General features: G+C 51.1%; 1 protein-coding gene across 6 annotated transcripts in view; it reads right to left on the reverse strand.

The window, feature by feature from the left end:
• Positions 1 to 25042, reverse strand: part of PRDM11 (PR/SET domain 11) — a 95617-nt gene that overhangs the window by 18690 nt on the left and 51885 nt on the right. For 5 of the 6 annotated variants that reach the window (XM_070383504.1, XM_070383506.1, XM_070383502.1 and 2 more), the window contains exon 5: positions 11190 to 11257. In XM_070383504.1, coding sequence (XP_070239605.1) covers positions 11190 to 11257 — 68 coding nt within the window. Of the gene's footprint in view, positions 1 to 2287; positions 3801 to 6820; positions 7243 to 11189; positions 11258 to 25042 lie in introns of those variants that run through there. The other variant, XM_070383507.1, reaches the window with a different exon arrangement.

Below are 25042 nucleotides of genomic sequence, written 5' to 3' on the forward strand. Positions count from 1 at the left end.
GGTGGTGGTGGTGATGGTGGTGGGGTGGTTCTGGACTGAAACTTTCATGATGACAATGGATTGTTTTTACTCTCAACTCTGCTGACTTTGGGTATTGGCTAGATAAGCTCTAAGACAACACTTTTCAGACCTCACCCACTGAGTCTTATCAAGTGCACCATATTTTCTAACTGGCTCAGGAAATGAACTATCAGTTTCAACTCAAGAGAGAAAACAATCTACAGGGCATCTATTTTGTCGGCAGGGATAGATGAAGGCCAGGCTCAGACTCTCCCACCCAGGGGCTCTGTCTATGATGGAAAGGAAGCAGCCCAGTCCCCGAGGCAGAGATAGGAAAGGAATGACTAAGGAGAGGCTGGGCTCTGTATTCTGCTCTGTATTCTGGGCTGGGAAGGTCTTTGGGTTAGGCATTCACCCCCTAGATCCTCACCTAGACTTTAAGAGAACACCACCCAGCCAGCCCTCCCTCGGCACGGCTGGACGCCTCAGACTCTTAGGAGCGATGTCCCCATCTAAAAGCTGAAACTGGCTGCTCATTCATTTCCATCCACTGGCACCAGTTTCTCCTTCCTGTTTAACTTGCTAGCCCCACATTCCCACTGAAGCCAAGAAAAAGAAGCGGAAAACCTTTCCATCTGAAGTCGACAAGTCTCTGCATCTCTGTGTCCCTTCTGCTTCCTACATGCCCTCTTCTCTCCCCAGGGCCAGAGGGAGAGGCCAGCCAGTCACCACTTAGCACCTTGACCTTGGTGGGAAAGACCCCCAGGCCTGGTTTCACAGCATCTTTGCATCTCCTGGAGATTGGATAGTCTTCATTTCCATGACCCTGCTTTTTGGTCAAAAATGGTAAAGGAGGACCTAGATTCCAAGAGATCAAAGACAGGCTGGAATCTTCCAGAAAGTGGATGGATCCTTGGTCAGGACCTGGGCATTTCCTGCCTGGGAGAATCTCTCCCTGTGACTGGAAATAAGCCAGGGCAATGCATAGGTCAGGGGGTCCCTTTCCTGCTGAAGAAACTCCCCAGGGGAGCCAGAGGAAGTCACTTCATGAGAAGCCTCAGAGCTGGGTGAGAAGGGCTTTACCTGTGCCAGTCAGACACCCAGATCAATGGGCAGGTGAGCAAAAAAAATGAGTGTCTCAGAGGGGGCTCTGAGGTACCCTAGCAAATGGACAGCCCCTGACCCTTCCAGAGTTTCCTGCCAGAAATGGTGGGGCTTTCTCCCCCAGGACCCCTAACACACTTTTAGGAGACAAAAGGTAAAATTCATTGAGCAACATCTCACTTTTGATGAGCAGAGAAATTAAACACAGTGAAAACAATTTCTTATGTGGATGCTTTGCCTCCCTCAGCCTATCAATTCCTTTCCTTTCCTTTAAGGGTGCTGAACACAGGGTGTCTGAGAGCTGATGGGACCTGGAGAATGCCAGGGGCACTCAAGCCCCTCTCACCAACATGTTTTCCCTTGGTCATCTAACCCTTGCTTCGGGGGCCTTGAGGTTTTCACAGGAAGCGAAGAAAGAGAATATACACCAAAGAAAGATGCTGGAGACCAAGTGTGTTCCAAGTGTGAGATCAATTCTTTTTATTGCCATCTTAACAAAAATACTTGGGAAGGCAATCTTTGATTCCAGCATCAGAGGGTGGGGCAATGCCAGGCAATATAGTCAAGCCATCAGGCTGTCAGACAGGGGAGTGTTCACTTTTGGGGATCGGGAACCCCCAAAGAACCACAGAATGGGAGAAGGAGCCCAGGACACTGCAGTTGCCCTCCATTCTCCCAACACGGGGCAAAGCTCGGGCTGGGTTTAGAAGCAGCACTCCAGGAACGGCCATGGCGGGCACTGGGCACAGCGATCCTCCCAGCCCCCTGGCTCTAGGAGGCTGGTGTGGAAGGGTGGACGGCTGGGGATATATGGCAGCCTCAGGCCAGGGAGCAAAGAGGACACAGAGCTGAGCTGCACCCATGTCAGAGCTAAGCTTGCAACTGCCACACCCCCCACCCCCAACTCCCTCCCTAACTCGAAGAACCCGGCTCTTTCCCCACACTCCAAAACCAAACACAAAGCTTTGAGATGTGTGTAGCTAATGCATAGGCAGCCCAAGCAAGCGGAGGCACGGCATGCTAGAACCTGGAATGGGACAGGAGCCCTGCTGGGTTCTGGGTTCTTTTAGAAGCCAGGGGAGGGGTTGCCTTCTAGATCCTGAGATTTGGACCCTACTTCTTCCCAGCCACTGGCTGTCAGCCTTAGTGTCGGGGTTGGGGGTGGGGTGGGGGTCGGGGGGTGGGGGTGGGGTGGAGGAAGGGGTAGGTGGGAGGCCGGGGGTGGACTCACATCCTAAATGCTGCTGTTGCCTCCCACTCAAAGCCCAGAGGGCTTGGCAGGGGCAGGAAAGGAGTAATACCCGTCCCAAGTCTAGATTTGGCCTCTGACAGGGGAGCTGGAAAAATCCACAGGTTCGACTTCCGGTTCTGCCCTCACTCCCGAATAGACGATACTGTTTCATTTGTCATCTATGAAATGCAGATGAGGATGGTGGTAATGATGACCGTAACCCCCGACTCAGCTGCCTCTCCCGCTCTGTCCTGAGGACCCACCGAGCTCACACGCTCGGAGAAGCGTAAAGTGCTCTACGATCACCAGGTCGTGTCTTCCCTTTGCTCTGACGTCATCTGGCTCTCCTCCCCGCCCCACAAAAGGCAAGCACGGCAGCTGAGCACACGCGCGCGTGCGCGCGCATACGCACGGAGGGCAAGCAGAAGGCCAAGGCAGGGGCTCAGAGCCCTGGGGGAGGGGAGGGCAGACCCCTCCTGGAGGGGCTGAGCTCTGCCGGCCCCTCCGCAGGCCTCGCTGCCCCCCTCCCCAGCCCCCCGAAAGCAGCAGAATCAGGGCCTGGGAGGCTGGTACAGCAGCCCTGAGGATGGAGAGCAGGATTCCATTGAGATGCTCTTGCAGCTCCCTTCCCTGCAAGGCCTGCTGCCGCGGGATGCAGACCAAGAGGAGGCTGACCTTCCAGGACAAGCAAGCATTGAGCAGGCAGTTTTTCCTGCATCTTGAGCACCTGCCAAAGATGAGGGAGTCGGGCTGAGCCCAGGGCAGCCAACCTGTATTCAGTGAGGAGATGACAGTCCCCCCAGCACCCTACAAGGTCATCGATGGTAGACACGAGAGACTGCTCCCCCGTCTCAAGGCCAGACGCCCCTCCTCCAGCTTTCTTCCTCCCAGTGCAACTGGCCGGCTTAGAAATTGTGCTTTCTCTTCCGAGACCTGGTAGTCCGTGCTGGAGCTGGTACCGGGGGCGCCTCTGGGGGCTCCACTGGGCGAGCCTCGGCTGGGGGGCTGGGGCCCACGGGGGTGGCCCCGGCAGGCCCCCGCTGAGACGCCTGAACCCCATCCCGGATCTCCATCAGCGTCTGGCACGCCTGGCTGACGCGGCCGCTCAGCTCGGCCATAGCCTGGCCGATGGCCTGCATGCTGCTTGCGAGGTCCCGGTGTGCGGCCACCAGCTCCTGGCAGAACTGCTGAAACACCTCAGTCTGCTGGGCGTGGGCATGGAGGAGCTGCCAGTCCAGGCCCGCGCTGGGCGGGCCGGGGTGCGGCCGAGGGGTCCTGCAGGCAGCCTGGGGCGAGGGCCGGGGCAGGGCCTCCGGCTTGGGGCCCACGGTCTCGGACTGGTCGGAGGAGGAGGAGGAACGGAGCAGGGTGGGCCTGGCCAGGCAGGCCTCTTCCTCTGGCGAAGGCCGCAGGGGCACCCGCAGTGGCTGCCTCGAGGGCCCGGGGGTCTCCTCGTCTTCATCATCTTGGGGGATAAAAAAACAAAGAAGGGCGAATGATTACAACCGGGAGAAAGACGGCAGCTCTGGGCTTGGACACACCCCCCCACCGGCAAAGTTACCAGCTTCCCCCACCCCACACCCCGATACCCCTCTGCCTAGTTTGGCCTCTGCTCGCTCCCCATCCAGCCGTGGAAAAGTATCTGCTCCCTAGGCCCCCAGGGTGTTTGGGCCAAGCACCCCAGGGAGACAGGTGAGCACAAACCCCCCCAGACCTCAGGCCCCCTTCCTATCCCAGGCACAGCGACACTCTAGAGCGACCACGGTCCCAGGGACGGCATGTCAACCCACGGGCTCACTTCCTCTCTCTGCAGCTCAGTTTCTCAAAGCAAAGATAACAACTGCTCTACCTACCTCCCCGACCTCTTGCCCATCTAGCAGGGCTGTTAAGAAGACTACACAAGAGGACAGAAGAAAGCCCTACACTGCCAGGATGGTGCTGTGATGCTCTTGGCCACTGCCCCCGAGGTCCAGCCCCCACGCGGCCGTTTCTGCGTTGCTTGGGGCCACCTTGTGGCCTTGCTGGAATGTGCCACTTTTGGTCATGGTGGGGAAGCTGACAAGACTGGAGAAAGGAGGCAAGGGATGGCGGTGCTGGGACAGACAAGCCCAGGCAGGGCGGAGCACATCTACCCGGACGACCAGCCCGGCTGCTCCCTCGGTGCCTCCAGGCGGGCTCCCGGAGCAGACACATCCCATCTACCCAGGAACACCCGATGGCCCACAGGGAGCATCAGACAGACCGCTCCATGCGGCCCGTCCCAGCGAGGGGCCCAGCCCTGCACACTCAGATCTCGGCGGCTCTCATGACCAAGGTTGTGTTGAGCAAATTCCCACAGCAAGAGCGAAAAACATACAGGCTGACCCTTCAGACAGGCTCATCTCTCTGCCTGTACGCAGGGTGGGGGGCTGAATTCAGAACCACCCCAGGGAAGGTGACCGGATCTTGGGCTGCGTGCCTCCCAAGGGTCCTACCGTCTCCTTAGGGCCAGCATGGGAGAGAGCCGAGTGCCTTGTAGACCCCCACTTGGTGGACTCCCACTTTGTGGGAGAGGGGCGCTGGAAGGACCAGGATGTACTGTGGTGACGTCGTTTCCCTCCCTTTCAGGGCCTCGTCCCACCCAGCCCCTGGCCAAGTGCCGCAGCAGCTGGGAAAAGGAGGGCCCGTCCCGCCTGCGGTGGAGGGGTCCTGGGCCCCCTGCCCAGCTCATGTCACATTTGGTAACCTCATTACCTTCAGTCTCGGGGAGACAGAAGGATGAGCAAGACAGAATTTAAGAAACAGACTTCACCTAGATAGCCCCCTTCTTTTTCTCATAATTTGGTAGCATCGTCCTGAAACTTGGGAGCTGGGATTCTCGGGGACCTGGCAGACCCAGGTTTGAATCCCTATTCTGAATCTAGTCCTGAGACTACCTCTGCGTCTGAAGCTTAGTTTCAGAGGAAGCTTAGCTTCATCTGGACCACACGGAGGTCAGACCGGAGGGTGTCCTCCTTCGTCCTTAGTTCTTAATAGCTGACTCTTGAGTAGCCCCCTGTCAGGAGCCCTCCCAGGCCAGACAGGAAATTAGCACGTTCCCTGCAGTAGGGGGCCTGGGAAGGGAAGGCTGGGTCTCTGTGAACCATCTTCCCCTGGGCTGGCCTGGCTGGCATCCTTGGAGCCCTCCTGCCCTGCTGGTCACTGGGAAGCCGGACGGCCTCCAGCTGGGACCGCAGGTGGGGACAGATGTGTGCAGAAGCAGAGCTGAAAGGGGGTGGCAGCCCCAGCAAGGAGTAGGGGTGAGGGGGGGGTGGGGGTCTCGAGTGCTCCCCCTTCTGGTGAGCGCCAAGAACTACAGCCCCAAAGGACAGCCGCCCCGTCTAGGCCGGGAAATTCCACACCCATCCAGCCCCTGGCATCAGCGTTCATCCTGAGCCTCTGCTTCTTAGCAGAGGGGGAAAGAGGAAGATACTTGCTGAGGGAGAAGAAGAGGTGGAGGGGTCATGGGGAGAGGAACCAGAGCGCAGAGAGAGGGATTTTAGAGACAGCCTTGGGGCAGGCAGAAAGAGGCAGAGGACACAGAGAAAAGAAGCCAGCAAGGCACCACAGAGGCCCCGCGGAAATATCACAGAAACAAAGACCCTGGGAACAGGCACACAGACAGGCCTGAGCTTTCGGGGGCCCGGGACTTGGCCGGCTTCCTCCGACGCCCCTCCCCCTTCTCCTGCTGCACGGGGCTTCCCTGGCTCCTCTCTGTTCCTGGAACGTGCCAAGCGCCTTCCTGATGCGGGGCCTCGTACATGCTGTTCTGCCTGTGAGGCCCTCCTCCCCTCCCCTGCGCTGCGCCCCACGCACACCCGTCGGGTTAACTCTTCCCCACCCTTCATCTCCATTCAACTGTCTCTCCCTGGGGTGGGGGGTGGGGGGCCTTTCCCAGCCAGTCCACTCCTGCTCTCAGACCACCACCGGCTGCTCTCTAATCTGCAGGGCTGAACCCAGCAGGAAAATGCGGGTGCTTGCTTCAAAAACTTAGTCTGAGTTTCAGGAAGGCGAGAGTCAGCCCAGCTCCCAGCCCTTGGGGGAAGACAGGTCTTAAGCCCACCAAGTCAACTCTGTTCTCAGGACTTCCTGTATTCATCTACTGATCCTTCTTTACTCATTTCCTCGTGCAACTGTTTAATGAAAGGTTTCTTATTCTCAAGAGTCTAAGGAACTTCCCAAGAGCAGGGCTGGGGGAGGTTTTAGAATCAACTCTGTCTTCCCAGCTCCCAGCATCATGTTCAGGACATATTCTAGAATGAATGAAGGGAAAGAGGCGGGGAGAGGACGGAAGTGGGAGAAGGAAGGAAGGAAGGATGGAAGGGCTGGGCGAGGCAGAAAGGAACAGCAGAGAGAGAGAGAAGGCAGGTGCGGGGGACATCGCCAGGAGTGAGCGGGAGGCAGGCAAGGGGGGCGCGGGGAGGGGGGCAGGGGGCGCGGGGAGGGGAGCAGGGGGGAGGTACTCACAGCTGGTGGAAGGGCTGTCCGTGCCGTCAAGTTCCACCCTGGGGAAGCCGTGCCCGGACCGGGCCGTTAGCAGCGCCGACTCGATTGCCCTCTCGTGGGCAGTGAGCACGATAGCAGGGGCTCGGCCCCCGGCTCCGGGGCCCGACAGGGACTGCTGCATGAAGGCCAGCTTGTCCTTGGTCCTCCGTTTCATGTCATCCCATCTGTGTTTAATGTCCTTGACGGAGCGCGGAACCTGGCTGACGGAGGTGATTTTCCGAGCTATGCCTTCCCAAATCTTGTCCCTGTCGGCATGGGACAGCCGCATGGTCTCCCTCCCAAAGAGAACCGCTTCGTGGTGGGTCACCTCAGTGACCAGAATGTCCAGCTCCTCCTTGGAGAACTTGGGCTTCCTCTTACGCTCGGCCAGGGGCGCCACGTTCCTTGGGTTGAATATCCCACAAAGCACAATGGGGTAAATGACCGTCAAGGCGGCAGGCCTCCTCCTTCCTAAGTGCCGGCCCCCAGCCGAGGAGCCAGGAGGCGTCCGGGCGCCCTCGCCCGCTCACCACCACCACACCCAGCTCCTGGCACCAGGGCCCTCGCACTGCTGCTTGCGGGGCAGCAGGAGCCGCGGCGCGCGCGACGGGAGCGCGGACGGAGCCGGACGCCTTCCGTTTCGGGTCCCGCCTGGCCTCTGACTAGCTGCGAGGAGCCAGGGCAGGCAGCTCGGCAGCCTCCCCTGGCCCCCTTCTCCCCGTCCTAGAACCAGGGGTTGTTACTGAGGAGGGACAAGCACGCTGATGTAAAGAGCTTTAAAGCCCTCAACAGGCATGAAGGATCCTTACTGGGGTTAGGACGAGGCCACAGCCTGAACTCAGAGATGTTGCACAGACCTGCAAACCCAGGGGCTTGCAGGAAGATTCTTTCAACAGGGAGACTATTTACAGTGGGCTTCCGAGGGGTGTGGCCTTGCTGGTGACGCCCACGATTAAGGCGTGGTCACAGAAAGCTTGTTCTGCAACCCCGTGGGTCTCTTCCCCTTCCTAGTCTCCCAGGTCCCCACCTTTGGGTGTGGGCAGGCTCCTCCCTGTTCTGACCACCACTCCACTGCAGTGCTGGCAGCAGCTCCTTTTTGGCAGCTCATGGGTAGGACGTGAGGAGACCCTGAGCATCCATGGGGAGACAGGGTCCACTTTGATGGAGACCAGGAAGGCCCTTGGCTTCCATCTGCACAGAGGGTCCTCGGTCATGGGCACAGCACAGCCCTTAACCCCCTGGCTTGGCACCTGCTCTGGCTCTGCGACTCATTCTTTCCCACAGTGTGGTTCTGTCCACCCTTTATCTTATGTCCATGGTCCCAAAGATCTGCCCAAGAGAGCATCCCAGAGTATGATGGGAGACCCAGAGTCTGATTCATTCCCTCCGGCTGCTGCCAAAGCCACAGCAAGGGACAGGGCGCAAAGATCCTTCAGCCCTTGTCTCCCCACTCCACCCACCCAGAATACCACAGCCCCAGTGGCAGAAGAAGAAGGTGGAGGCTTTGTCACCCGCCCAAGACAGTGGCCAGGGCCTGGGCCTTGCACTCAGACAGACTTTGGATTAGAAGCTGAGTCTCCTATGCAAACCTTGTCCCCCGCCCCCACCCCCGTCTCCCCGGTGCCACCTCCAAGGGCTGCCACAAGGAATCTGTTCAGGACTTCTTAATCTCACCACTACTGGCATTTAGGATCAGAAATTCTTTGTTGGTAGGAGAGAGGGCATTCTGGACAATGTAGGATATTTACCAGCATTCTTGGCTTCTGCTCGATAGAAACCAGCAGCATTCACCCACAGAGTTGTGACAACCAAAAACATCTCAACACACTGCTTCCAGGAGACAAAAAGAGCCCCTGCAGGGCTGTGGACCACCGATCTCATGAATGCACAGCACCCACTATGGGGCTGCCATAGAGTCAACAAGTGGGTGTCCATTCTATTCCCAGCCTAAACTTAGGTTTTGAGAAAATTAACCAACTCCATTCGATCTTCTGCAAGCCCTTAAGCTAGTGAACGTGTCCTCAAATTAGGAGCTGTACAAATGGAAGCCGTACATTAAGGGGGAACAAGAGGGTCCCAGGATGAATTGGCTTTCCCCTCAACCCAGGAACCACCCGAGGGCCATCTCCCCGTCAATAAACCACAGACCCAACCCCAGCCTACCCCTTGAGTCTCTAATGAGATGAGGGCCCTCCAGCTGTGGGCCACCCTGGCACCATCTTGAATCAGAATGGTTCCTGGAGCAGGAACAGGACAGATGCCAGGCCAGCAAGGCAGCAATAGCAGAACCCACCCACCTGAGGCCCCGGAAGCCAGGCTTGGCCTGGCCCCTCATGCACAGAGAGAACACTGGCCCAGACGCTCAGAGATGGATTCCAGTCCTGTTCTGCCGCTGACCACATCATCTTGACCCTGCTCTGCTCCGGGCCTCACTTTACCACTGGAGCATGAAGATCAGAGCAGAGCAGTGGTTCTCAACCCCAGCAGTGCATCAGAATCACTCTGGAGAGCTTTACAAACTGCCGACGCCCTGGGCTCAGTCCCAGCCCGATGAAGTCAGAATTGTGGGAGCGCCAGATGACCACTTAGTTAGCACAGGTGATGAATCCCCTTCTCTGCAGTGATGGCAAAGCCTTGTCCCCAAACGGAAAGATCAGAGATACATGGAAGAGCGGAACTGAATCAGCTCTCCTGGCCAAAACTTCAGTGCAGAAAGGCCTGACGCGGATCACACTCACACACACTTTCCTTTGCTTGCCTAAAGCCAGGCCAGAGCCACGGGCCAGGGGTCTGGGCCATGCAGCCCATCTGATCGCCCGCTGGACACCTGGTCGCCACTCCCCACTTCTGAGTCTTTGCTTACAAGTGCCCTCAAATGCCTCCCCTGAAGGCCCAGCTCAAAGGCCCTCCCCACCCTCGCTTTCATCTGAGTCCCCACAGCACATCGCCCTCACTTCCTTGGAACAGCCTCATTAGAAAAAGCAGTTTCCACAGCAGAAGGTGTGAGTCCTGGGAGGGCCGGGGAGCAGGGCTGGGCCCATCTATCTAGGACGCCCCGTACAGGCTCTGACTCACCGCAGGTGCTCAGGAATAAGGGCTGAGTTGCACGTGCTCATCTGGCCTGAACCCAGTGATCGGGGAGAAGAGGGCAGCCAGAGATGTCCACCCACCTTCTTGGAGCCACTTTCAGGGCACAGCTGACCTGACTGTGTGAAACGGGGCAGGTCCCCATGGCACAAGACTGGGCCTGCCTGTTCTCAGCGGTTCCGCTTCTGCACCTGTTCAATCACAATGAGGACAGCAGCTCCGACAAATCAGGGGGCGAATCCTTAAGTGTCCCGGAGAGTGTCCACAGCTGCCCGGCTGCCAGCCGGCCTCAGGTGGGAGACCCGTGGGCAGTGGGGCCCAGGGAAAGGGGACCAGACAACTCACCGCAGCCTCCCCACCTCAAACCAGTTTCTCTGCATTTGCTTGGCAAGTCTCAGGGTTTAAATCCAGCAGACTCCCCTCAGGGAGGCCCTAACTGCCCTCCCTCCAAGCATGATCTCTCCTCTACCCTCCAGCCCCCAGCCCTACGGGGCACAGACACTGACAGAGGGCCCGATCCATGGTGCGGTACTGCCTCGGGTTCAGGCCTCCAAGACCCAGCTCGCAACCCAGCTACTAACCTCTTCACAGCTCCTGAATCCCAGAGACAGGCCACCAAGGAGGCAATGAGGCAAGACTGACCTCCCATACTGCCCGCTGATGCCTCCCAACTCCCAGGCACACCACACAAGCCAGCAGCATAGAACCCAAAGGAAAGCTCAGCGCAGCTGCCTCGGGGTGGCCCTGGGCCAGTCTCCTGCTCACTCTGGCTGGCGGTGAAGGATCCTTCTGGTGCAAACTTCTGTCCCCAGCAATGGACAAAATCACTCTAACAATCAAAAACTAATCTAGGGACTGCGCCCTTTTCCCTGGGGGCCTTTTAAACAATGGCTGGGAGTTGCACTTTGATGTGTCCTGCACCCCATCCAGCCGGAGTTTGCCTGCGAGAGGTGTCACAGTCCAGGGACACCCCCACCTCCACGCGAGAATGCCAGCAGGCTGGGGCCTGGGGCCTCCAGAGACACTGACATGTGTGTCCCCGTAAACAGCTGGTCTGCCACAGGCCTCCTCCAGACCCTCTGATGGAAGCCTGGGGGAGTCAGAGGATTGGTCCCCCGGAGCTAGACATGTTCCTGCCAAGAGCAGTCCCAGGGCCTTCAGGGACTTCCACCACTGGAGACTCTAAAGGGCCAACGTGCTCCCTTGGCCTCCTTTCCAGAGTTTGGACAAGGCTCTTGGGAAAGCAGCAGAGAGCAGGACTCACCTCATCCAGTTGGCTTTAGTCTCATCTGACCCATCTATGGACTTGTAGCGGTTGTTTTTGTCCACAATCTGGAAGAAAGAGACAGTCTTGAAATGGGCATCTTTGAGGGGTGGGCTCTCGCGTCCCCAGCCTCCTCCCCAGACCAGGGCCCAAGGCCACCACCCAGAACCCTCCCTGTGGCCTCCCTACTAAGCCCCCATTGCTGCAGGACCGACCCGGAGCTGGGCAGGGATCCCATCTCCCTTCTCTGCCTTGAAGGAATACCCAGCACATGCCAACAAGCGGCATTGCCAAGAACATCACATTGCAACAGCAGTTGAATTCAGGCGTTCCTCTCTCTCCACGGTTTCTGCGGGAGATAGAGGCTGACACCAGATGACCGGGCACACGTGATTCCAGCGGGTCCTTCCTCTCCCCAATCTCTAAATATTCAAGAACCTCAGGGTTCGGGGTGGACCCCTTCATCTTCCATAAAACTGTCTTTATTTCATCACCATTTTTGAATCACAGTTCAGCTGGATATGGAATTCTAGACAGATGAAGTTTATTTTCTTTCAGAAAATAAAGACTGCCAAAAAGGCTGCCATAGGCTCTTAAGCAACTTACTATTAGTCTCTGCTGTTCTTTTGTGGGTAATCCGTCTACAGCAAATTCTAAGCCTTCCTCTTTATGCTTGATGTTCTGCAGTTCACTATGTGGTTTTAAAGTGGAGATTTACTTTTTAAAATTTTCATTAGTTGTCAAGCATATTACTCGATTAGGATTTATACCTCCTTTTCAACTCTGGAAAATTCTGAGCTATTACGCTTTTGAGTACAGCTTCTCAGTCATTTTCTCTAGTCTCTTCTTGCAGAAGTGCCATTAAACACATATGGTCGGAACCCAGTCTATTCTCCAGGTCTTACAACTACTCTTTCATAATTTTCCCTCTATGTCTTTCTGGGTGATGTTCTCAGAAAATTTCTTGGGATGCTCTTTCAACTCACTCATTCTCTCTTTGACCATGTTCATTCCAGAGTTTATGACTATTGATGTCTTTCCTTTCTTTCCTTCCTTTTTAAAAGATGTTTAATGCAAATAATATTTTTCATTCCCAGAAATTTCTATTTCTATTAGTTCTTTTTCACACTCATCTTTTCTTATTTTGTTTCATAATGCTGTGCTCCTTCTTTCTTTTTCTAACAGCTTTATTGAAATATAATTAACATACAGTATGTCATGATAAATTTTGACAAATGTATATATCATAGTCAAGATAATAAACATATCCATCATCCCTAAGAACTACTTTATGGCCTCTGTGATCCCCAGCTCTTGCCTCTCTCCATATCTCCCATTCGCAGTTCCACAGGCAGCCAGAGAGCTGCTTTCTGTCACTACAAATTACTTTGCACGGTCCATGCTGCTGCTGCTGCTGCTGCTGTGTCGCTTCAGTCGCGTCTGACTCTGTGCAGCCCCATAGATGTGGTCCATAACTTTATACAAATAGAACCAAATGGAAGGCATGTCTGCCTTCTTTCACTCTGCACAGTTATTTTGAGATTCGTCCCTCCTGGTGTGTGTACCAGAGTTCATTTCTTTGTACTGGTGAGTGGTATTCCATCGCTCGGATGCGTCATTATTTTTTTAGTCTACCTATTGCGGGACTTTTGGGTTGTGGCTAGTTTTGGCTATTACAAATAACGCTGCTAAAAGACATCACTAGCAAATCTTTTTCTTTTATTGGAGTACAATTGCTTTACAATATTCTGTTAGTTTCTGCTGCACGATGAAGTGAGTCAGCTATATGTATACATATATTCTCTCCCTCTTGCACGCTCCTCCCATCCCCCACCCACCCCTCTAGGTCATCGCAGAGCCCTGAGATGCACTCCCCGTGCTGTCCAGCAGCCTCCACTGCTGGCCGCTTTACACATGGCAGTGTACGTATGTCAATCCTGATCTCCCCGTTCGTCCCTCTCTCCCCTTCCCCACTTTGTCCACACATCCCTTCTCTACACCGGTGTTTGTATAAATACATACACTTATTTCTGTTGGGCAAATACGTAGAAGTGGAATTGCTGGGACACATGGTCAGAATACGTTCAACTTTTAAGAAACTGCTGAACTGTTTTCCAAAATGGTTACACTGTTTTATATTCCCCTCAGTCGTATGTGGGATTTCCAGTTGATCCAGATCCTTGCCAATACTTGGATGAACTGGCTTTTCTGTTTTAGCCATTTTGACAGGTATGAGGCAGTATTCATTGTGGTTTTAATTTGCATTCTTCTGATGACTAATGACACTTGAGCATCTTTTTGTGCACTCATTTGTCACCTGCATATCTTGTTTGGTGAAGTGTCTATTCAAATCTTTTGCCCATTTTTAAAATAGTGGACTTTTTTTTTTCTTACGGTTGAATTCTGAGAGTTTGAAATGGACTTCCCAGGTGGCGCTAGTGTTAAAAAACCCACCTGCCAATGCAGGACACATAAGACACGTGGGTTGGATCTCTGGGCTGGGAAGATTCCCTGGAGGAAGGCATGGCAACCCACTCCACTATTATTGCCTAGAGAATCCCATGGACAGAGAAGCCTGGCGGTCCAGAGTCACAAAGAGACACAATAAGCAACTTAGCACACGCGCACAAGAGTTTGTTTGTTTTTTAATGCATTTTGGATATAATTCCTTTATCAGAATATGACTTACAAAGACTTTCTTCTAGTCTGTGGCTTGTTTATTCACTCTCTTAACACCATCTTTCTAAGAGAGAGGTTTTAAATTCAAACAAAAAATGCCAGTCTTATTCTTCTTAATGGATGTTATCCTTACTCTTTCTTTGAAGATCCCAAAGCTGTGAGTGTTAATGATATATTATCCCTTTCATCCATAGTAACAGAACCCCTGGATTATAACTGAGTGCCTAGCTATCTGTAATAACAGAATACATTTCTTGACTTCTCCTCTGGCCAAGTTCTGGCCAGTAGAGTGGAGGTGGAAGTGTCATGCATCATCTTCCTGAAAACTTCTTTAAAAGTCAGCTGATATATACCCTTTTACCATCCTATGGCCTGGAATGCAGATGTAATGGCTGGAGCTCTAGCTATCACCTTGGACTATGAGGCTATAATCCAAGCATTGAGACAGTGACTAGCTGGATCAAGCTAGATTCCTGAGGACTTAATACAGGCTCAGAATTTATTCATAGAAGAACACAATTCCTGTTTTGCATGAGCCACTGTTATTTTGAATCTCACAGTCAAACCTATTCCTGACAGACCCTAAACAGTTGTTTTAAATTCATTTTCAAAAAAATACTGTTTTTATATTTTAATTAGAGTGAATTCAATTGTCATTGTTTTTGAAGGCTCTCTTTGTAACATTAATTGTCATTAGTTTTGGAGGTTGGGTCCAGAGGCTCATCTTGAATAGGAGTCTGTCTGCCTATTGCTTGCTTTTTCTCATTTTAAGCAGTCAACCTGGCACCCCTCTCCACCTCACACAAACACTTCTATTTCTTAGTGCCCCTCAGGAGCTAAAACTGACGGCTGTCTCTGCCTGTACCAGATGACAGCTCTATGGGCCTTTGTTTTCAGCCCGGCAGTCACTTTATGCTTCTCTCTTTTCTTCTCCTTCCTTTTATCTGGGGGGAGGGGGCTCAAAGCATGAACTCTCCGTCCATCTGGACTGGAAGCCTCACCGCCTCCTCCACACACACCTTCTCTAACTATACTCTTTCTTTGGGTATTTACATCTATTCCCACACTCTCAATTTGTTCACTACTCACAGATTTTCATCTCAAGCCCCAGGCATGAATATTTAATTTCCCACACGACGTGATGTCTTACTGGCAGTTCAAACTCACCTCAGGCCCTACCCCCAGCCTATTCCTCCCTTTTTCTCCTTCACAGCATTTGGAGCCACCATCCACTCAGGTTTCAGAAAGAAAGCCATCCCCACCAAACCCCAGTGAACTGTACACTTTAAATGAATGAAGTGTATAGTACGTGAACTATATCTCCACAAAGCTGTTAAAAAAATTCATCCTTCATGCCTCCCTATTTTTTTTTAATGTATTGAAGTACAGTCGATTTGCAATGTTGTATCTAATTTCTTCTGCACAGCAGAGAGTCATATATATACACACACAGATATATATATATCTGTTTTCATATTCTTTTCTATTATGGTCTATCACAGGATATCAAATATAGTTCTCTGTGCCATATACTGTAGGACCTTGTTGCTTATCCATCCTATAGGTAATAGTTTGCAGCTGCGAATCCAAAACTCCCAGTCCCTCCCTCCTCCATCCCCTCCTCCTTGGAAATCACAAGCCTGTTCTCTATGAGTCTGTTTTTATTTCGTAGATATGTTCATTGTGTCATATTTCCTCGTATAAGTAGTATCATATGATATTTGTATTTCTCTTTCTGACTTACTTCACTTAGCATGATAATCTCTAGGTCCATCCATGTTGCGGCAAATAGCATTATTTCATTCTTTTTTGTGGCTGAGTAATATTCCATTGTGTCAATATGTATATACTACATACATATTTACTTTACTTCTTCATCTCTCAGTGGACTTTTAGGTTGCTTCTGTGGCCTGGCTATTGTAAACAGTGGTACTATGAACAAAGGGGTCATGCCTCCCTCTCTTGATCCCCTGTATCTAATCCCTCAGCATGTCATCTGAACCTGATTTCAAAACTGCTCCTGTCTCCACTGCTTCCAGCCATCATCAGCTCTCCTCAAGACAACGACAAGAGATCCCAACTAACCTCCCAGTGCCTTTCTTAACTCTCCTCTGATTCTCCTCATAGCAGCCAGAGAACCCTATTAATGTAAACTTTAGAACATGCCGCCCACCAGCTCAAGAAGGCATTCACTGTACTTAAAGCAAAAATCATACTTAAGGTCATCATCTTCAACTCTTTACAACGTGGTCCCTGCCTACCTCCCAACTCTCTCAGGCCTCTCCCCCATTCACTCTTCTGCAGCGACTCTTTAAAAAATAATAACCATGAAATAGTTCAGGTGTTGAGAAATTATAAAGAGCAATGCAATTGATCGCTCTGTATCCATCAGCAAGAGCCAGCAAAAACGACCACCAGCCAATTCTGTCCCAGACCTCGGTCTCCCCTAACATCAGGAAAATACACAGATGTCATTGAAGACCATCTCTGCCTCCAACTCACTGTCTTTCCCACCCTCCTTCCAAGGGTAACTACCATCCTGTTGAGGCTGGAAGGGAGCCTTCTTGATTCTTACTATTCCAGGACTTTTTCTTAAAAAATAACACACAGAATTGCTGTGCATGTTTGTAAAGTTTACAGAAATGGCACCCACATGAATGTGTTATCCTAGGGCAACTCTTTCCCAACAGGTTTCGCGTGGCTGGTCCCATCTTATCTTTGGGGTCTTGGTTTCTGTCTGCTCCTCGGAAGAAGCTTTTCCTGATCTGAACCTCAAGGAGGTTCTCCCCTTCCACACCCTGACCTCCACACGCCCGCCCTTCTCACACTGTCTGTAAACATGGTCCTGCTGCTTCCTTTGAGAGGCCTAACTGCAGGGTGTGTCTACTTGTCAATGCGGTGACTGCTCCTTCATTACACCGAAAGCTGATGAAGACCAAGCACATGGCTATCTGCTCATGACGGTGGCCTGGCCCTGGTCCCTAACACAGGCCATGGCATGCAGTAGAGTCCTAGTTGAATGAATGATCTGATGAAGAGCCTTTTAAATAACAAGCAAGCTAAAGGGGAAAAAAAAATTGTATAGGGTTCATACTCGAGTGGAAAGGAAAAGAGTGGCTAGAACTGGCTTGTCCTGGTTACTGAGAACTGACTGTGAAATTTTCCAGTCTCATGAACCAGCTGTGAAACACAGTCATTATTAAAAATTAAATTATATGAACTTACAATTCAGTATATTCTAATTTTTAATAGGTAACAAATGCCCAAAGCTTTCTAATTACTTTACTACATTTCACAATGTGGATGTTCTTGAGGATGTTGGCATCTGTAAAGTAGAAATACTATAGATTAATTGTCATTAATTAAAGACAGCTCTTCCCATCTGCTCATTTAGTGCCTTCATGTTGGCGGTCTGAAACCAGACATGCGGGGAGCCTTGACACCAAGGAAACTGGCACATGTATTCCCCACCACAACCATCGCCAGCAGGTTGTTAACTATCTGCCAGCACATCACTCTGTGTGTTTATCTGTGCACAGAAAGCCTGGGAGATACACTTCAAACTCTCATATCTGATTACCTCTAGAGGGGAGATAGAGGGAAGGAGGATGCAGCTTTTGCTTTGTCTATTTTTGAGACTTTACTGTCTCCGTGGTTTAAAATTAATGGACAAAAAGAGAAAACATGCAGGCCAGGTCTCCCCTCCCCTGCCAGTCTCCCCAGATGACACCCCAGTCTTCAGCGACCTTCCCAAGAATCTCATGGAACCATGTACGTTATCATAATATTAATCATCCTTCATTAGCACTTTCTGATTGCTCCTTTCTCTCCGGGGGAGAAACAGAAGTGTCTGTAGGTCCAGAAGCCAGCTGCAAGAATGCCTAGTGGGAAGTGAGAGCCATGGAGCCTGAGGCATCGGCTGGAACTTCAGCATCACCACTGACAAGCTAAGTGGCCTTGAGCAGGTGACTTCACTGGCCAGCCTTCAGTATCCTCATCTGTAAAATGGGGAAACCAACCTTGCAGCCCTGCCATAATGATTGATGTGGAAGGCACTCCATAAACAGTCATGATTATGTTTATTAAGGGGACCAAATGTCAGTTATGATTCATTCTGGGTGGTGGGAGGTTTGCGTAAAACTCCATGTATTACAACATATAGCTGTAAAACTATATGCATTATTGTTGTATAGCTAAATGTATTACAACAAGCAGTTATAATCAGACTTTTTGCAGCCTCAGCTGGGCTGAGAGTCCTGGGTGGGGAGCTGTGAGGGACTCTGGAGCTCCCTAAGATCTCTGTTGCTAGGTTCAGATCCCAGGTTTGCTGAGGGATGCTTCTTGACATATCTTTCTTTTCCATCAGTCAGGCTTTTCTCCAATCAAGGATTCATTCATTTAACAAACATCACCCAGGGAGCAGCTACAAGGACAGGCTCCGGGGATAAAATGGTGATTTGGGAATGCAGTGTCTTTGCTCTCACAAAACTCACAGTCCAGCGGACATGGAAAGAGGCCACTGTGCTGTCCTGCGGTCAGAACTACGGTGGGGAATTCTGTGGAACATGGGAGCACAGAGCTGGAGCCCTGTAACTGGTGGTCATCGAGGACTTTCTTGGGAGGTGTGGAATCTTAGCTGAAGTCTTGGAGAAGAATAGGGTGAGGGAGTTCTAGTGGAGGAAGCAGGGGGCGAGCAGGATCACAGAGGGTGTTCAGAGCACATCACATGCTACTGATGAGCCCCCATCATCCAAGTGGAGAGCAGGCTGTAGACCTCAAGTCCTGGGACTGAGATGGTCCAGGAAGGGCCAGCTGGGCCAGAGACATGCTCAGGACCAGGCCCCAGGAGACTGGGTACCAGCACCCTCCCTTGCCTTATCCCTCAAGGTCAACTCCTTGGCCACTCTGAACTCAGCACTTCTTAGACCAGCCCAGGCTCTGAACACTGTGATGTGAGAAGGACTCTGACAACCTGGGTCTGACCAGAGAAGGGCGGTCCCTTAGTCCTTTGGAAGAGGGTCCCTTAGGCTGGAGAAGAAGAGGCTGGAGTAAGCAGACACATCATAAAATGTAGGAAGGACCCTCATGTAGGGGAGGGCAGGCAAAACCAGGACCACTTGAGGGATGGAGGCCTGAACTAGGCATGAAGAATGTGCATGCAGAACAGTCCTAACATACATGTTCTAACATGCAGAATAGTCCTGCAATAGTACAAGCAGCCTTGTGAGGAGGTGAGTTTCTTGTCACTGGGGGTGTTTAGGCTGCCATCTACGGGGTCGCACAGAGTCGGACACGACTGAAGCGATTTAGCAGCAGTAGCAGCAGGACAACCCACTATCAGGAGAACTGAAAAAAGAATTTTCCCACTGAGTGGAAGTCTGTCCTAAATGACCTATAAAATTCTGTTTAAGAATTTTGTGATTCTACATGGGCATACCCTCAGAAAATAATATAAAAAACATGAGGTTTGCCTCCCTGGGACAGGCATGGGTCCATGTAGACTAGAATGTTACTTCTGACCATGGTAATAACAAAGATATCAGCCTTAAAACATTACCCACTGCCATTGATGGAGCAACTTCACTGTGCCAAGTACTCTGGTACCCTGTTTCATGAATTCTCACAACTCAATGAAGGTAACTACAACTATTATTCCCATTTTACAGACTAGGAAACTGAGGTTTAGAGCCAGTAGGCAGCTTGCCTGAGGCCACAAAGGAAATGTGTGGGGCAGCTGGAGTTCAGACTCTGTAGGTATAGCCCATGCTCTTGAGCACTCGGCCGCGTGACAGATGTCAGCCCAGGCTTCCCCGGATGACCTTATGAGAATTAATCAGGAACGTCCTGGGGTCCTCTCTGAACTCCTGGCTTTGCTGCTGGTTTGAGCAAATCTGCTACAGAAAGATGGGCAGTTTAATAGGGAAGAACAATCTGCTTTGCTGCAGAACGTCTGCCACCATTGACGATTCACTGCTGGGTTCCTCTAAATGGTTCCATAACCAGATGCTGCAGAGATTGGATTTTTAAAAACCTGATTTGCTTGCAACTTTCCAGGAACCCATTGATTCCATAAAGAATTCGGATTTTCAGCTCTGCAGCTCCTCTCAGGGCAAAGCAGTTACAAAAATGATTTGTGAAGCCATCGACAGTTGACAAAGCTCTTTCACACAGATGCTCCTCCCACAGGCCCAGGAGGTTGACGGCATCACAGTGCCTTCAGTCACTTCCCAGAATGGCAAACTGAGAGGGTGACATTCCCAGGTGGTGCTAGTGGTAAAGAACCTGCCTGCCAACGCAGGACCATAGGAGATGCGGGTTCAGTCCCTGGGTTGGAAAGATCCCCTGGAGGAGGGCATAGCAACCCACTCCAGTATTCTTGCCTGGAGAATCCCACGGACAGAGAAGCCTGGCCAGCTACAGCACACAGGGTCTCAAAGAGTTGGACACGACTGAAGCAACTTAGCAGCATGCAAAGAGGCTAACCTAGACGTGAACTTGAACTCTGACCTCTGCTACGCCCAGAAACACAGAATGAAGAACTTTTAAAGGGGCCTCTGAGATTATTCAAGCCATGGATTCCTGACTTGGTGTCGATGAATTCCCTAAAACGTGTACAGCATTTTATGAATATTGGTATATGAGAATAACCTCCTCGGTGACTAAGGAGGCTCAAGAACCACGATCTAAGCCATCCCCACACCTCCCCACCACCATTTAACCAACAACGGAATTAGTACAGTCGGCCCTATCTACGTACCTGGTTCGATCCCTGGTCAGGGAACTAGATCCCACATGCTGCAACTAAAGAGACTGCCACATGCCACAAAAGACCTGGCACAGCCAAATAAATAAATACACTGTTTAAAGTACACAGGAAGGTACGTGTAGGTCATTTGCAAACACTGCACCATTTTATATAAAGGACTTGAGCATCCATGGATTTGGGTATCAATGGAGGTCCCTGGCACCAATCCCCATCAATTCTGAGGAAAAACTTTACATGCTGCCTTTTATTATTCTAATTATCAAATTTCATAAGGCCCTGGGGACCTGGGAAATGAGGTATGCTTACACACAACCACAAATTCCACATCTGTAATCTCACTCATCACCCCCAGTCAGTCCTGAGACCCACATGAAGCTAACTAGAGATAATCAGGCTGCAACGGGCTCATCACCTGCTATGCACCGGGCATGCCACAAGCATGAACACTCACAATTCATGGGGGATGTTCCCCTAGACTGGGGGTGGGGTCTCCATTTGATGGATCAGAGAAATGGAGCTCAGAGAGAACGGTGACTAGCCCAAAGACACACTTCCCTCAAGTGGGAGGAAAGAGATTCCAGAGCCCTGTCACCAATGCAGACACCTCTTCCCTTTCCAAGTCCCTCTGCTCTGCCTGGAAAGGGAACTGGCCCTGGATCCAGCCGCAGAAAGGACCACCCCCTACCCTGCACACACTCGGCCTCACTCTCTGCGGTAATAAATCTGGCTGTTGGAGAAACTGGTGAAATGAGTCCTCGGGCCAGGACTTGAGGACTAGTGTGAGGAGACTGGTCTCCTCATTATGCCTGACATGAGGGTCTCAGGGCAAGGGTTAGGGAGAGAGCCAGGAGAATCTGCCCATCTCGGGGGCAGCAAAAATGCAAATAAGAATGGGCATGTTGGACTTCCCTGGTGGTACAATGGATGGCAGCCTGCCTGTCAATGCAGGGGACATGGGTTCGATCCCTGGTCGTGGTGGATTCCACGTGCCTTGTAGCAGTTAAGCCTCTGCACCACAATTACTGAGCCCGCGCTCTAGAGCCCTCGAGCTGCAATTACTGAAGCCCATGCAGCCTAGAGCCCGCACTCCGCAACAAGAGAAACCACCGCAATGGGAAGTCCACACACCTCACCCGAAGAGCAGCCCCGCTCTCCTCAACTAGAGAAAACCCGCACGAGCAACAAAGAGCCAGTGCAACCAAAAACAAATCAATCAGTCAATATTATTTTTAAAAGAATGGGCATGTTGCCAGAGAGAAATCAGCTGGAAACAAACTGTGTACCTCACGCTACAGATCGGAAAGCTTCCCAAGGGGTCAGTGGTAAAGAATCTGCCTGTCAATGCAGGACATGCAGGTTTGATCCCTGGGTCAGGAAGATCCCCTGGAGAAGGAAATGGCAACCCAACTCAGTATTCTGGCCTGGGAAATACCATGGACAGAGGAGCCTGGTGGGCTGCAGTCCGTCCATGGGGTCGTGAAAAGTGGGACATGACTGAACCAACAGACACAGGCTTCCCTTGTGGTTCAGACAGTAAAGAATCTACCTGTCAATGCAGGAGATGAAGGTTCGATCCCTGGGTCAGGAAGATCCCCTGGAGAAGGAAATGGCTACCCATTCCAGTATTCTTGCCTGGAGAATCCTATGGACAGATGAATCCGACGGGCTGCAGTCAGTCCACGGGGTCGAGAGGAGTGAGGCACGCCTGAGCAACAGAACAGCAGCAGCTCTGGGCTTGTGACTGAGTTGGCACCTGCTGCTGCTGCTAAGTCGCTTCAGTCGTGTCTGACTTGTGCAACCCCATGGACAGCAGCCCACCAGGCTCCTCCATCCACAGGATTCTCCAGGCAAGATAACTGGAGTGGGTTGCCATTTCCTTCTCCAAGTTGGCACATGTGGGAGACTGAATTGGTCCAGCTCTTGCCCTTCCCTGTTACCCTGGCCATGAGACTCTGCACTACACTCTGTCTTACAGGTGGCCTCTAATTCTTCACTCCTTGACTTTGGGTTCGGTCATCTGACTTGTTTGGCCAATGGGATGGTAATAAGCAAGATGCAAACACAGGCTTGACATGGGCTTGTGAGGCCCTGCCTGCAGGGCCTCTGCCTCCACAGAAGAAGAGCTTCCCAGGAGTCCCTGGAGTCTGGGCCCAGAACAGACACACTTGGAGCAGACCTGGCCCTCGGTGAAGAGCCGGGTTCACCCTGTGCCTGGAGGCTGAGCAGCACTGAGGAGCGCAGCTAAACCAGCCCAACCACCGGCAACCAGCGGACACACCAGAATCAGTGAGGAGCTGCAATCAACCAGCAGATACCCCAGCAAGGATAAACGATTGCTGTTCTATATGCCGGCGCCTGCGGGCTAAATCCAGCCCGCCACCTGTTCTGTATAGCCCACCATCTGAGAATGGTTTGTACATTTCTAGATGGTTGAAAATAACTCAAAAGAAGACTATTTTATCATGTGAAAATTACATGGAATTCAAATTTCAGCCTCCATAAACAAAGTCTTAGAATACACACACCTCTGGTTGCTCTCACACTGATGGATGGCAGAGTTGAGTAGTGTGACAGACACATATGGGCCACAAAGCCTAAAAGACTTACTATCTGGCCGTTTACACAAACATTTACAGACCCTCATTCTATTGCACTGCATTTGGAGGTAGCTTGTTACACTGTAACAGCTGACTGACTGTACAACTGTTACTACTTGCCATGAGGTAATGACAAAAGAACAAACTTTAATATGTAAATAATGCATCCTGGCAAAGACGAAGAAACACTGCGGCAGTTGTATTAACAAAACATCACCCCGTGTTTTAAATAGAGACAAACAAATAAAGAAAATAAAAGTGTCCCATGGCACACAAAAGCAGAGAGGCACCCCAAACTCAGAAGATTCTGTGTCGAAGTCGTCACTGTCGTATTCACCCTATAAACTGCGATTTAGTTTCAGTAACACATGATCCAACACAGGACACTGATTTTGTTCATTTGAATTACGTTGGTTTGTGTAGTTCTGTTCATTTTATATTCGTAAGTTTGTCTTGGTTTAATAGTTGTTTAAAAGCTGTGTGAAATGTTGTATTTATTTAGTTTCTATGTTTAAACCTTTTAAAGTAACTTTAGAGTAAAATTAATATAATCATAAATAATTGGGACTCCATAAATGATAAACGCAAAAGTCAGACATGACTGAGCAACTTAACTGAACTGAAACGATAAAAGTCAGACACCTGACCAACACGTCCTTGAAAAAACGTTCAGCATCACCAATCATCATGGAAATGCAAATTAAAACCACAATGAGATATCACTGCACACCTGTCAGAATGGTTTTCATCAAAAAGACAAGAAATACCAAGCGCTGACCAGGATGAGGACCAAAGGGAACCCCTGAGCGCTGTTTCAGGAACGTAAATTGCTGCAGCCACTATGGAAACCAGTATGGAAGCTCCTGCTGCTGCTGCTGAGTCGCTCAGTCGTGTCCGACTCTGTGCGACCCCATAGACGGCAGCCCACCAGGCTCCCCCGTCCCTGGGATTCTCCAGGCAAGAGTGCTGGAGTGGATTGCCATTTCCTCCTCCAAGGGATCTTCCCCACCCAGGAATCGAACCCGGGTCTCCCGCATTGCAGGCAGACGCTTTACCGTCTGAGCCACCAGGGAAGCCTCCAATATAACCCAAGTGAGAAACAATTGCAGTAGAAGTGCTGAGGAGGCAAGGAAAGTTGAAGGTCAAGTTAGCAGTTGGTTTATATTGAAAATTCAGAATAGTTTTTCATGTTTTATTTTTGTTCCATATAGTAGATTTTAAGAATTAGAGACAGTTCCAGCCAAAACTAGTTAACTAGAGTATTTTTGTGGAGAGTGGGGATATTTTTGGTTTGGTTCATGATTTAATAACAAAACTACCAGCATTTACAAAAGTTATACAAGTCATGCCATTTAATGCTTCTGACATTAAGAGGAGCCTTAGGGTTGAGGCCCATATTTTCATTCCTAGAAAAGCTGACACTGTCATTCAACAGTGTTCTAAGATCCATAACATCTTAGAACGTGAGCAAAGCAACTGTTTTCCAGCATCATCTTCACTTTTCCATCTCAGCACACCTTGTACCTCTATCACCCTATTACAGGGCACCCTGTGCCCTATTACCATCCCCACCTCAACATTATACACGTGCCCTTGGACCCTTGTACATGCTATCCCCACTGCTTGTGACTCCGTGTTCCCTCGGTTCCTGACTCTACTGGCCACTCACTTTAACTCACCCCTCAAAACCTAGTTCAGGCTTAGAAGCAAGGACACCCCAGGAGCAATGTGCACATCTAGTGCCAGAGATTTGGTTTCTAGAGACTATTTCTCACTAAATCACGTTTGAGCTCCTAAGAGAGATGACTAGA

This window comes from Bos mutus, chromosome 15 (genome assembly GCF_027580195.1).
Source record: "Bos mutus isolate GX-2022 chromosome 15, NWIPB_WYAK_1.1, whole genome shotgun sequence".
Classification (NCBI taxonomy): Eukaryota; Metazoa; Chordata; class Mammalia; order Artiodactyla; family Bovidae; genus Bos; species Bos mutus.